Raw genomic sequence first — 12,689 nt, 5'->3', positions numbered from 1 at the left:
CCTGTATGCAGTACTTCGCTCTTACCACTGTTCAGCAGGGAACTCAGGAACCTACGTTAAGAATTCATCTTCTTGCACATCTAGACAAAAAACTAAGAAACACTTGTGTTTAATTTTCTGTGTATCTTGTCTTTAGTGTACATCTGAAGGGCATACAGAGTGACTATAGAGGGTGTGTTGAAGCGATCCTGGGTCATCTGAATATCAGATTAATTTCTAACCAGTGGACAATTCTTCAAAGATTAGAATATGTAAACTTGTCTGCTTCACTTAATTCTGTGCTTGAGTTGAACAATCAGGGATATACTTTCCAGCTTGATTGTAATTCATTCTGTGAATGTGATATTTTAATACATGGAAATGGGAAGACTGCCAAGATCACAAAGTTCAGGAAGATCTTTAGAAGTCAGATAAAAGAGTATCTCTATGCATACCCTGTATGCTCTCAAGTGGTGGCTGTAATGTAATGAGATGATACGCAAATCTTAAAACCTGTTAGGAAGAAAATGATCCTGCTGTGATCAATTTAGAATCCAGAGGCACTTCCCATACCTGATCCTTTATCATTTACAGTGTAAACACAGATGATGCTTGAGTGTGGAAATCGGTGCTGGATAATTACCTTCTGTTTACTTTTTCTGTATACATGGAATTTCATGGTGTGATAATCATGTTCTGCAAACTTGTATGGTGAACATGCTGTCAGTTCTCCACATGCCATCATAAATGCTTCTGAATTAGATATACTAATTAGATATGTCATTTAAATATAGTTATGGCGATTTTATTTCTTACTTCCAGTGTAATATCAAATCAATAAAATATAGTAAAGCTTTCAAAGAACATGATGTGCAAATAGAATCATTAAGGTTGGAAAAGACCTCTAAGATCATCAAGTCCAACCATCAAGTCAACACCACCATGCCTACTAAACCATGTCCCTAAGCGCCTCATCTACACGTTTTTTAAATACTTCCAGGGATGGTGACTCAATCACTTCCCTGGGCAGCCTGTTCCAAGGCCTGACCACTCTTTCAGTAAAGAAATTTTTCCTAATGTCCAGTCTAAACCTCCCTTGGCGCAACTTGAGGCCATTTCCTCTCGTCCTATCGCTTGTTACTTGGGAGAAGAGACCAACACCCACCTCCCTACAACCTCCTTTCAGGTAGCTGTAGAGCGCGATGAGGTCTCCCCTCAGCCTCCTCTTCTCCAGGCTAAACAAGCCCAGTTCCCTCAGCCGCTCCTCATAAGACTTGTGCTCCAGACCCTTCACCAGCTTTGTTGCCCTTCTCTGGACATGCTCCAGCACCTCCATGTCCTTCTTGTAGTGAGGGGCCCAAAACTGAACACAGGATTCGAGGTGCGGCCTCACCAGTGCCGAGTACAGGGGCACGATCACCTCCCTGCTCCTGCTGGCCACACTATTTCTGATACAGGCCAGGATGCCGTTGACCTTCTTGGCCACCTGGGCACACTGCCAGCTCATGTTCAGCCAGGTGTCAACCAGCACCCCCAGGTCCTTTTCTGCCAGGCAGCTTTCCAGCCACTCTTCCCCAAGCCTGTAGCGTTGCCTGGGGTTGTTGTGGCCGAAGTGCAGGACCCGGCACTTGGCCTTGTTGAACCTCATACAGTTGGCCTCAGCCCATCGATCCAGCCTGTCCAGGTCCCTCTGCAGAGCCTTCCTACCCTCGAGCAGATCAACATCCCGCCCAACTTGGTGTCATCTGCAAACTTACTGAGGGAGCTCTCGATCCCCTCATCCAGATCATTGATAAAGATATTGAACAAGACCGGCCCCAGTACTGAGCCCTGGGGAACACTGCTCGTGACCGGCCACCAACTGGATTTAACTCCCTTGAACACAACTCTCTGGGCTCAGCCATCCAGCCAGTTTTTTACCCAGTGAAGAGTGTACCTGTCTAGGCCGTGAGCCGCCAGCTTCTCTAGGAGAATGCTGTGGGAGACAGTGTCAAAGGCCTTACTGAAGTCCAGGTAGACCACATCCACAGCCTTTCCCTCATCCACTAGGCGGGTCACCTGGTCATAGAAGGAGATCAGGTTGGTCAAGCAGGACCTGCCTTCCATGAACCTGTGCTGGCTGGGCCCAATCCCCTGGCTGTCCCGCACATGGCTCATGAACACCCTCAAAACAAACCACTCCATAATCTTCCCCGGCACCGAGGTCAGGCTGACCAGCCTATAGTTCCCCGGATCCTCCTTCCGGCCCTTCTTGTAGATGGGAGTCACATTGGTGAGCCTCCAGTCGTCCGGGACTTCCCCAGTTAACCAGGACTGCTGGTAAATGATGGAGAGTGGCTGGGCAAGCTCCTCTGCCAGCTCCCTCAGTACCCTCAGGTGGATCCCATCCGGCCCCATAGACTTGTGAGCATCCAGGTGGCATAGCAGGTCGTTAACTGCTTCCTCTTGGATTATGGGGGGTTTATCCTGCTCGCCGTCCCTGTCTTCCAGCTCAGGGGGCTGAGTACCCTGAGGATAACTGCTCTGACTCTTAAAGACTGAGACAAAGAAGGCATTGAGTACCTCAGCCTTATCCTCGTCCTTGGAGGCAACGTTCCCCCCTGCATCCAATAGAGGATGGAGATTCTCCTTGGCTCTCCTTTTGTCATTAATATACTTGTAAAAGCTTTTTTTGTTGTCTCTCATGACAGTGGCCAGGTTGAGTTCTAGCTGGGCTTTTGCCTTTCTAATTTCTTCTCTGCACGACATAACGAGATCCCTGTACTCTTCCTGAGTTGCCTGCCCCTTCTTCCACAAGTGATAAACTCTCCTTTTTTCCCTGAGTCCCAGCCAGAGCTCCCTGTTCAGCCAGGCCGGTCGCCTTCCCCGCCCGTTCTTCTTACGGCACATGGGGACAGCCCGCTCCTGCACCTTTAAGACTTACTTCTTGAAGAACGTCCAGCCTTCCTGGACCCCTTTGCCCTTACCATTACAGTTCAGTTTTCCAAAGAAAGTCTTCTAAGTTCCAAACGGTGCTTGGAATATATAAAAATATATTTTTTTTACTGAGCTAATTAAAAACATATGACAATTAAAATGTTTGAGATTGTGTGCCAGTAGTGAAGAAAACGCACTTAGCTGCATACCACTAGCCAGTGATAGGGAATGTAAACAGAAAACTTTGTCATCTAAAATGTCTTTTCAGTAATTTGTACTGCAATTTCAGGAAAAGACTATGTGTTCATAGTGTCTTGTCTATGAAGGCACAATCTCTAATTGGGAGTTCTAGGACCAAATAGTAAATGATCCAGCACGTGAAAAGTATTAATGTTTGAATGGACTGTATTTACAAAGAGCATCTGCACACTTTCAAGACTTACTTTTCATTAGAAGCATCTGAGAGAACGACATATTAATGCTTGCTCTTAAAGGGAAAGTCAGCAAAGTAGTTGAAAAACGTATGCAGAGAACTGTTCTAAAAGTGTGTTAGAATTCTAAAAACCATTATGAAAAATAAAGTCTCTATAGTCCTTGAATAATAGATAAATAATTGAAACTGAATTATAATCACAGAGAAAATGCAAAAATAAATCATGTGTTATGGTTGCATATTCAAGTAATTTTGTTTTTCTAACTTTGAAGCTTAGCACAGTTTTAGTCACTGTTATTTTTATATTGGCGTGTATAATTAAAAGAATAAACAAAACTCATTCTGTAGATGTATGTGGTGATGTGCAGACACATAGGGTTTTAGTTTACAGTTTGAATTTGATGTGAGCATAAAATAATTGGGAGAATTGTTGTGATACATTTTGCCTTTTAGGGTAAATGTATCTCTTTTTGCTTCTCGAAATTTTTTTAATATATATTAATTATTGATATTTTGTGTTGCTAAGTGGATTTAAAAGTAGATGGTAAAAAATAAAGATTTTTTTTTTTGGATGGCCTTGAAAGAAGTTAAAGCTATTGATGGAATGATTCAGAGTCTTAAGAGTTTTTATTTAATTATGAAGATTAACAAAATGTTACTGTAGAGCAAAAGACATTATTGCCTGATTTCTTATAGCGCTCTGACTTGATTTTTGTGGCTTGATATAAATAGAAAACTAATTGTCCAAATAATTTGTAAATTTTAGATTTATAAATTGAAAAAATTATGTAGCACTATATACATATGCACAAATATATGTAAAGTGTAATATAAAAGATTCAAAAATATATTTTGTTTAAAAATGTGGTATGCATATCACTAATTTTAATTATTTGCTTGTGTTAACTCTCTGCTGCGGTTTGCATGTGGAGTTGCAATTCAGGGTTTTCAATCAGCTCCTTAACTCCAGGGCCAACTGCCAGATCAGTGGAGATAAATGGCTTCTTTTTACAAAGGTTTTGAAAGTGACAAGTCTCAGTAAACTGTACCTGTTCTCTAGGCATTGTTTATATTTTGGAAGAAAACCGAACAAACAACTTATAGTTAATTGCTGTAAAAATTCATATTTCCGTGGTAATTAAGCAGAGTTCTTGTTAATTGTTTAAATACTTGAAATGCTTTCCTACCTTCAGATGGAACTGAGCACATTTTCAAACTAGTGCTTTCAGGCTCTTAGGAGATTTGAAAAAAATTGTTATTGAATTTAGCAAAATTAAATAATGGTTTCCAGATTGGAGCTCAGTTACACTTGTATTTATTATCAGGTGATTGTGAACAAAGTACAGGATAAATATATTAGCAAGTGGTTACTGTTCTTACAGATTCAAGTTTAAAAAAAAACGTGTATAAACATTAAGTAAATCAAACTTTTGTACCAGGTGCAGGTGCCCAGGTGCTGGCAGCGGGGGCTGCAGGGCGGCCTCTGTGAGGAGAGGCCGGGGCTGCCCCGTGCTGGACAGAGCCGGTGCCAGCCGGCTCCAACAGACCCACCGCTGGGCCCAGCTCAGCCCAGCAGCCAAGATGGTGGCGCTTCTGGGAAAGCTTATTTAAGAAAGGGTAAAAACACTGTGCAGCAGTTGAGAGAGAGATAGGAGTGAGGAAAAAAATGTGAGAAACAACCCCGAAGACACCAAGGTCAGTGCAGAAGGAAGTGGTGCTCCAGGGGACAGAGCCAAAACCAAACCAAACCAAACCAACCAACCAACCAAACAAAACAGAAAACCACCCCCTCTCCTGGCCCCCCCTCCAAAAAAAATAAAAACAAAACCCAACCTCAAACACCTCAAAACTGTGTGGTTGAGGTTGACTGTAGCCCTTAGGTCATCACATAATCCAGCTATGAAAAGGTGTGTTACAAATGGTAATGCTTCTTTGTACTTTTAAAGGTGAATGTTGCTTTTGTTCCCTGCAGATGGAAGACACTTGAAAATGAAATCTCTCGTTTGTCCTAGCAGCCAGTAAATTTGCATTTACATATAAAATTTTGTTGTACATGGTCTTTCTTTTGCAAAGCTGCTCTTTGGATAAGTGCAGAAGGGTCAATCAGCAGGTTTTCTGTGTCGTTTAGTTGGTTGCATCCACAGTTTAAGCATCCAAATTTTTGCCATGCGACATCTCCATTACCAGACAACGTAGTGGTTTACTTTGTCTGCTTGACGTCTGTGAAGTTGTGGGGGGTAGTTTCTTTTGGGATTTGGTTTATTATTTTGGTGTGCTTGTTATTCGCCAGGTCTCTGTTATGGTGTGGTGTATTTTATCTTCCTTGAGAATGCTCTTCATAGACTTTTTAATCATCTTTTTTGAAAACTTTTAATTCGTCTGTTTTAATTACATGGCACTTCCTTTCACTTTAACTCACACCTGTATTCTAAGTAAAACCTAAAATTGTTTTGAACAGGACGTAGCTAGGTGAAAGTTATCAGCCTTACTCATCAGGAGACATTTACACATTTGAGACAAGTTGAGAACCTCATATATGACTTCAGTTATAGTGTATAAAAAGCCTTTTGATGAAAATTACTGTGACCTTTGCTTCTAAATAATTATGCTAGTAAGAAAGTTGTGAGCCAGCCTGCATGGCTTTTAATATTCCAGAAGGAAATGGGAAAATTCTTGCATACTTTCCTCATTCAAGTCTTTTGGCTGGTTTCACTCTTTTTGAAAATTACCTGGAAATACATATAATATGCAGGCTTTTATATGGAACAGAGTATTTCATTGTAAAGCACCATTTCTGTCCCTTATCAAATGGGAAGGCATGTAATACAAACATTTGGGGCATTTTTTTTTTTTTAAAAAAAAAAAAGATAGAAAAAATGTCTGTAACAGAGCCACTTCTTGGTGTTTAAATGTCTTCAACTCTGCAGAAGTACTGCTACATACTGGAGAAATGCAGATAGTAATGATCTAGAATAGATTGCCTAAGAGAGTTGTGGAAAGGTCTAAGCAAAAGCCAAAACTGAGGAATGATACAAATTACATTCTTCTTTTTTTTTCAGAATTGTGGTGTGATTTGGACTAAGGAAGAAATAATACCAAATTATCTGTCCTAGTTTTGCCTATAAATTGGACTATCCCTTCTTAACAAAGCCAGTTTTACTGCTATTGTTCCTCCATGTCAGTTAATGACTGCTAACCTTTTGGAGGGCAAAAGTATAATAAAATAGAAAGATGAATAAGCAAGATTTGATGGAATTGCAGAGTGCTCTGGTTTCTTCAATACAGGGTAATCACTAACACACATCTATTGTTCTCCTTTTGTAGAAAGTATTAAATGCTTCTTTCACATTACTGTTTTATAAGGGATGTTTTAAAACTCTGTGCTTGATTTCTTGACTTATAACACTTGGATCATTTACAAGTTTTCTGTTTTTTCATAGGTTGAATCTACACAAAGTATGATTAGGATTTTGGGCCTTTCAGCTACATTACCCAATTATCTTGATGTTGCTACGTTTCTACACGTCAATCCCTGCATTGGACTATTCTATTTTGATGGCCGTTTCCGACCTGTACCGCTGGGGCAAACCTTTATAGGAATTAAGACAACCAATAAGGTAAAGAATCATGAATGCCAAAGAAAGGGTTGCTGTTTGTTTTGATCATGCTTCACGTATGTGTGTGTAGGGAGTACTGGTTTATTATGCTACAGGTGTTTTATGAAGCATATTTTCTTCTGTATAAAGATATATATAATTGAAAGGTGCTTTAAGAGACTTATTTCCTCAGTTTACAATACCTGTAAATAGGCCTTGTTGCAATTGGATGCAATGGTATCTAGCTTTGCATTGCCTCCGCTTCGCTAGTAAGTTTTGCTTGATTAAGGAAAAATCATCACCCTCAACTGCAGAGTCACTGTAGCAGCTTATTATTCTGCCTTTCTCATTTCAGTTTTCCATTTTGTTAGAAACAGTGGTGCTTCTTATTTGTCTGTAAGGATGCATGAGGAATGTTATAAGAAAAATATTCATTTATGAAATCTGGAGAGATATATATTAATGACATACATTAATACTAGTTGGATATAATTTACTGATGAAAACCTTAGCATGCTAAGACATTAACTATCATATGTGCACATCTGATAGAAAACACATTAAAGTAGTGCTTAAAGAAGCTTCTTTACTCTTTGTACTCTTGCTCATTTTGGGAAGCATTAAGGCTTATTATTATTAAAGTTTCGTATTAAAGAAATTAATAATATTATTATTAATTCTTATTAAAAATCATAAGTGCAGTGCCACTTGACATGTAAATTATAATTCTTATTTTAATACAGGAATTAATACAAACACTTTTCTGTAAGATTTCCTGTGCATCTCACTAACTGATAATTAAAGCTTATATAGCTCAACTTTTAGAAAACCTTATTCTGCTATGATTTAATTTAATAGAAACCAAAACATTTTCAATCAAAATTTAATTTCATAGCTTAATCGATAATAGCATTTTTTTTCTTTTTTGTAAAAATGGACATTGCCTTTCTTACTAGGTTATTTAAGTAGTTCATTCCATCTGCAATGCAGGAAAGAAACTTATTTTACAACTGTAGGGAGCCATTTCAAGTCTATACACACAAGAATGGTTTACCATATGGTGCTTATCATGATTTGCATATTTTAACCTTCATTAATTGTTTCAAGTACCTTCACTGTTATTTGCTGTTGCTTTTCTTTAATCTTTTCCTGATACTTGATTCAAATATTTAGTTTATTTCCACTGTATGGTAAGGAAAAAAGAAAGACTCAATTTCTTCATACTCACTTTAGAATGCATTTGTGATTTAAAAAATCAAAGAAATATTCAAATTATCCTATAAAGTTTTGAAATTATTAAAAAAACTTAGTAAGTTTTCTGAAAAAACCATGAGGACATGAGGAAATGTTAGGAGTTAGTAGTTATTCTGAAATGTAAGTACCTGGCAAAGACAACTATTTTGGTAATACTGCCGCCAGGAGTTTGTCTTTTTGCTTTTCAGAAGAGTATCATTACAGATTTCAGAGAGTAAAATACATTTTGCAATCAAGATAATACACTTTATAGCAAATGAAAAGCAAAAGTATTATGCCCCTTTGAGAAAGGATTCTCTTCAGGATAATGCTAATACTAAAGCTGCCAAACTATTGCCAATATCAACATCCTTCTGCTCTATATAAGAGGAGGAAAGCAATAGTGCAATAAATACTATGTCTCTATCCACACTGATGAGTGGCAAGGAGATAGAAGGCTGTTAGTTTATTTAGGTAGATGCTTTGCCACAGCTTCCTGACATCCTTCATCCAAAAAACCTCCCAAAAAATTTGGAAGCGATAGTGATTTGTCGAATCACATGCAAACCGTAGGCAAGCTTTCAAGGGCAAGGACAGCACGGTGTATTTATTATGCATAGGAGTTAGCCAGGAAAGCTTTTAAAACTCTGTATGTTGAAACTCTTAGAGCATGTAGGACCAAGACTAAAGTTTGGCTTCTTCAGTCAGAGGTCTGTTAATGTCAGATATTCTTCTTTAATGCCAGTTATTTTTCTTCATGCATGTTTATGTTTTCTTCTCTAGGTATAAATGCAAAAAATACGTAAAGTTGTGTTTTTATGTATGCGTGTGTATATATATGTCCACATTTGTATTTATGCACTACCTGTATACATTTCTCCTTAATGATTTTCACTTGTTATTATTTGAAAAAATAATTGAAATGCTAACCTCTCATTTTCAGAATAATTAGACTGACTACTTGTCTCTTGCACACGTGTCCATATTGTCTCATCTTCTTATTACTATGCTTGTACAATGCCAAATATGAATGTTCTCTTCTTCCCTCTAAAGCTTTTTTAAAGCTGTGGTTTTCAACTTTCAGCTATTCTAGATAACTGCAAGTACTAAATTTTCATTTTCGCATTCTTACATGCTTTGCTCTTGTAACACATTTCTTTGTGTCAGAAAAAATTTGGTTACAAAACAACTATCTTCTTTCCACCCATGAATGCACAAATGAAAAATGGAGTGATTGTTCCGATTTTTAACTTCATTTATTTATTTTGATTTGTCACAACCTTAATACTGAGGTGCATTCGAGTAGATACATGCTGTTTATATTATGATACATTAAAGAAATTGAAAAAAACCTATCCTTAGAGTAGCTTGAAGAATACTTTTTGTTTTAACTGAACTCTTTATTTTGGAACCTTCCTGAAACAGTTATCCATAATTGGAAACTCTGTACATGGTACTCCCACTGTTCCCTGTGCATGACCCAACTATGAAGAAATTTCTGTTTTCTGTGGCACAAAAGCTGACAATCAGTAATTTCCTGGATATGTATATCTGCAATGTAAAAACTATTTTTATAGTACCAAATAGAAAAAATTAATATTAGGTAAGATGATGTATTAAATGGATACTTCATCAATATCCTGTAGAAGTAAGATTCCTTAACATGAAAAAGATAAATTAAAGAATAGAACTGGGTTATGTCTCTTTCGTCATTAAAAAAAACAACAGTCACATAATAAATTTTCTATCCACTGCTCTTACTTGTATTTTATCTACTGATTTTCATGTTCTATTTGTGAATTTAAGAATACCAAAATAATAATGTTAGGAATGGGAATCAGTATATTATAAATTTAATTACATAATCACTTTTTTTTTCATGGATCACTGTAAATTGCTTGATATGTAGTAGAAAATATATAAAGAAAGAAATGCTTTTAATATGAGGTATGATGTCTGTTTTTCAGGTGCAGCAGCTGAATCATATGGATGAAGTATGTTATGAAAATGTGCTGAAGCAAATAATGGCTGGACACCAGGTATTTATTTTTTGTTTCGGTTTGCATTGAGAACACATATAAAGAAATTAATTTTGATCATCATGACGATGTATTAAGAATATTTTTTTTTATTTTTTTTTATTATTTTGAGATATGTCACTTCAGAGGTCATCTCTAATCTTGAAAACACTTTATAGAAACAGCATGCAAGAAAATCTAAACTGGCTAAATAATGTTAGTTTCTAGCTAAGGTGAAAATTCCTGGTACTTTATATATCCCTTAAAGTAATTAATGTATATTTATGTCACTTTTTTAAAATGACAAGGCAAAGTAAGTCAGTACTTTAGAGACCTTAGACTTAGGTACATTTAATGATTAAAAAAAGAAAAAATACAGCACTTAGTTATTCTTCTTAGCCTTTCCCGTATCTTTCAAATTCTAGCGTCTCCTGTTAGAGATGAGGGATGAGAATTATGCAGAGTGTTCAAGAAATGGTGCACAAGAGCTCAGCATCTGTCATTTGAAATATCCTGGGGTTTGTGTTTTGTTTTCTTTTTAAAGGAAGTAACTCTTCATTTTGCTTCACAACAGAGGTTTCTGCAGTGAATTTTCAAGTTTGATATTCCCCTCTGCTAAGATGGTGGGCTTACCTCATTTGCCTGGATGGTTTATCATTCTGTTATCATTGTGCTCCTGAATCACCCCCACGCAGCTTTGTTAGAACTTTGCACATACAGCAGTGTGAGCAGCAGTAGTTGTAGCAGGTATGGCACCCATTCAGAGCAGGAACAAAAGCCAGCGCAATGTGATCATTGAAGAGGCTTTTCACTAAATCATATATAAAACTCTTTCCCACACAGTCGCACTAAGAATTGCACATTTTCCCTTTCTCACAGAAAATTCAGATTGTGGTGTTTTTTGAAAGATGAACAGTTGGTTTATGACTAGGGGGAAAAATAATATTTCAGCAACAGCTTCTTAGTCCTCCTGCTCCCCCTGGTTTAACACCATTCTTCCACTTACCTTCTCTTGTTGATATCAGTTAATGTTGTTACATTCAGAAAACTTTCATGAAAATTACATGTGGAAAGGCTGATATTTTCCTGAGTGAAGACTGTTAACAAAATTTATTGGCATTACAAACAGAACTTTAGTTTATTTTCTCCTCATTGTCAATTATGCACATACCTTCCCAAATTCCTAACACTGAGGTACATTTAATTGCTTATCTTTCATTTCTTTTTATGATTTCATGTATTTTCACTTGCTGTAGATGAACTTAGGAGTAGCAGATTCTTTAAATCAGTATGTCTAAATAAGTAACATATCTTGGATTCCCGGCAGGAAGTTGCATGCTGTTCCAGCGTATTTGTTGCACCTTTCTTCCCTTCTCTTTTCTTCACACTGAGGAAAAAACCATCTACAAATATATAATATTATTTGAAAAATTCAAGTACAATAAGGAGATGTTCGTGTAGCTTTCCTTGAGAATAGTTTTAGTTCCTGTACTAGCAGCTGAATGCATGAGTGTTTTGTTTTAAGGTATGAGCTACAGAAAGAGGTCAAGTGAAGAACTGTAGTCTACTTAATAATATTACCAGTTTCAGCAGCTGACACTATTGCTGATCTCAATTTCTGAAAATTGTATTTCAAACCAACAACCAAATAAGCTCATTTGGTTCATTAGATTCAATTGATTGTAAATGTTAAGCATTTTCTTTGCTTGAAAAATGTTTGTTCTGCTATGTTGCAGAACTCTCTTAAATACATGTCTAAATGCCAACCAGTTACACTGGACTTTTCTTCAGAGTATTTAAAACACATTGGTCTTGAAACTTATGAAACATATCCTGAAATGAATGATATACAAACACTGGTATACAGTCTTTGACAATCCAGAATCAAGCTTATCAGCTCATTGTATAATACAGTTAATTATAGTACGTAGTATTGTACCACATATTAAAAATTAGGGATTTTTCATTTTAATGAGTATGCTATGACAAATGATCTGTCTAATCATTAAACCAGCTGCAGATGTTAAAAAAAAGTGGGGGAAAAAAAAAAAGGTCACGTAGATATATCTACATTGAAATGCCTCCCCCATAGTGGAAGACTAATATTATAAGTGAATATGATAAATATTACGCTAGGAAGGTTTTCTTTAGTGTCTTTTCACAATTTTGAGAATAGCCTTTGATCTTCTAAAGTTATCACCTTCTTCCCATTTTCTTAGTTTTTAGAAATCCATTACCTTGTGTCCACGTTCACTATAGTCTGTTACCGTCATGCTCTGTTACCTTTCTTAGCTTGTGTTATCCTTGAAGCTTGTGTTTCTTTACATTTTATGTGTGTAAAGTTTGTTTGCTTTTTAACAAAGCTGTGATTATTTCTAAATATACTTCTTAGAAAGATATATTCACACTTTCCCCCCCAATACTTTAGAAAAAATTTCCGCAGCAGTTGTATATCTGTATGGAATTCAGGAGATGGTTGGAATTTTATAACTATTCAGGCAGTAATGTGTGACA

The 12,689-nt window shown here is 36.9% G+C and overlaps 1 protein-coding gene across 11 annotated transcripts in view; it reads left to right on the top strand.

Annotated features, from left to right (window-relative positions):
- Positions 1 to 12,689, top strand: part of ASCC3 (activating signal cointegrator 1 complex subunit 3) — a 285,630-nt gene that overhangs the window by 118,215 nt on the left and 154,726 nt on the right. For 10 of the 11 annotated variants that reach the window (XM_075145562.1, XM_075145559.1, XM_075145561.1 and 7 more), the window contains 2 exons: positions 6,769 to 6,945; positions 10,125 to 10,196. In XM_075145562.1, coding sequence (XP_075001663.1) covers positions 6,769 to 6,945; positions 10,125 to 10,196 — 249 coding nt within the window. Of the gene's footprint in view, positions 1 to 6,768; positions 6,946 to 10,124; positions 10,197 to 10,719; positions 10,894 to 12,689 lie in introns of those variants that run through there. The other variant, XM_075145567.1, reaches the window with a different exon arrangement.

This window comes from Calonectris borealis, chromosome 3 (genome assembly GCF_964195595.1).
Source record: "Calonectris borealis chromosome 3, bCalBor7.hap1.2, whole genome shotgun sequence".
Lineage (NCBI taxonomy): Eukaryota > Metazoa > Chordata > Aves > Procellariiformes > Procellariidae > Calonectris > Calonectris borealis.
The sequence above is the reverse complement of the archived record's forward strand: the minus strand, read 5'-3'. Positions and strand labels throughout refer to the sequence as shown.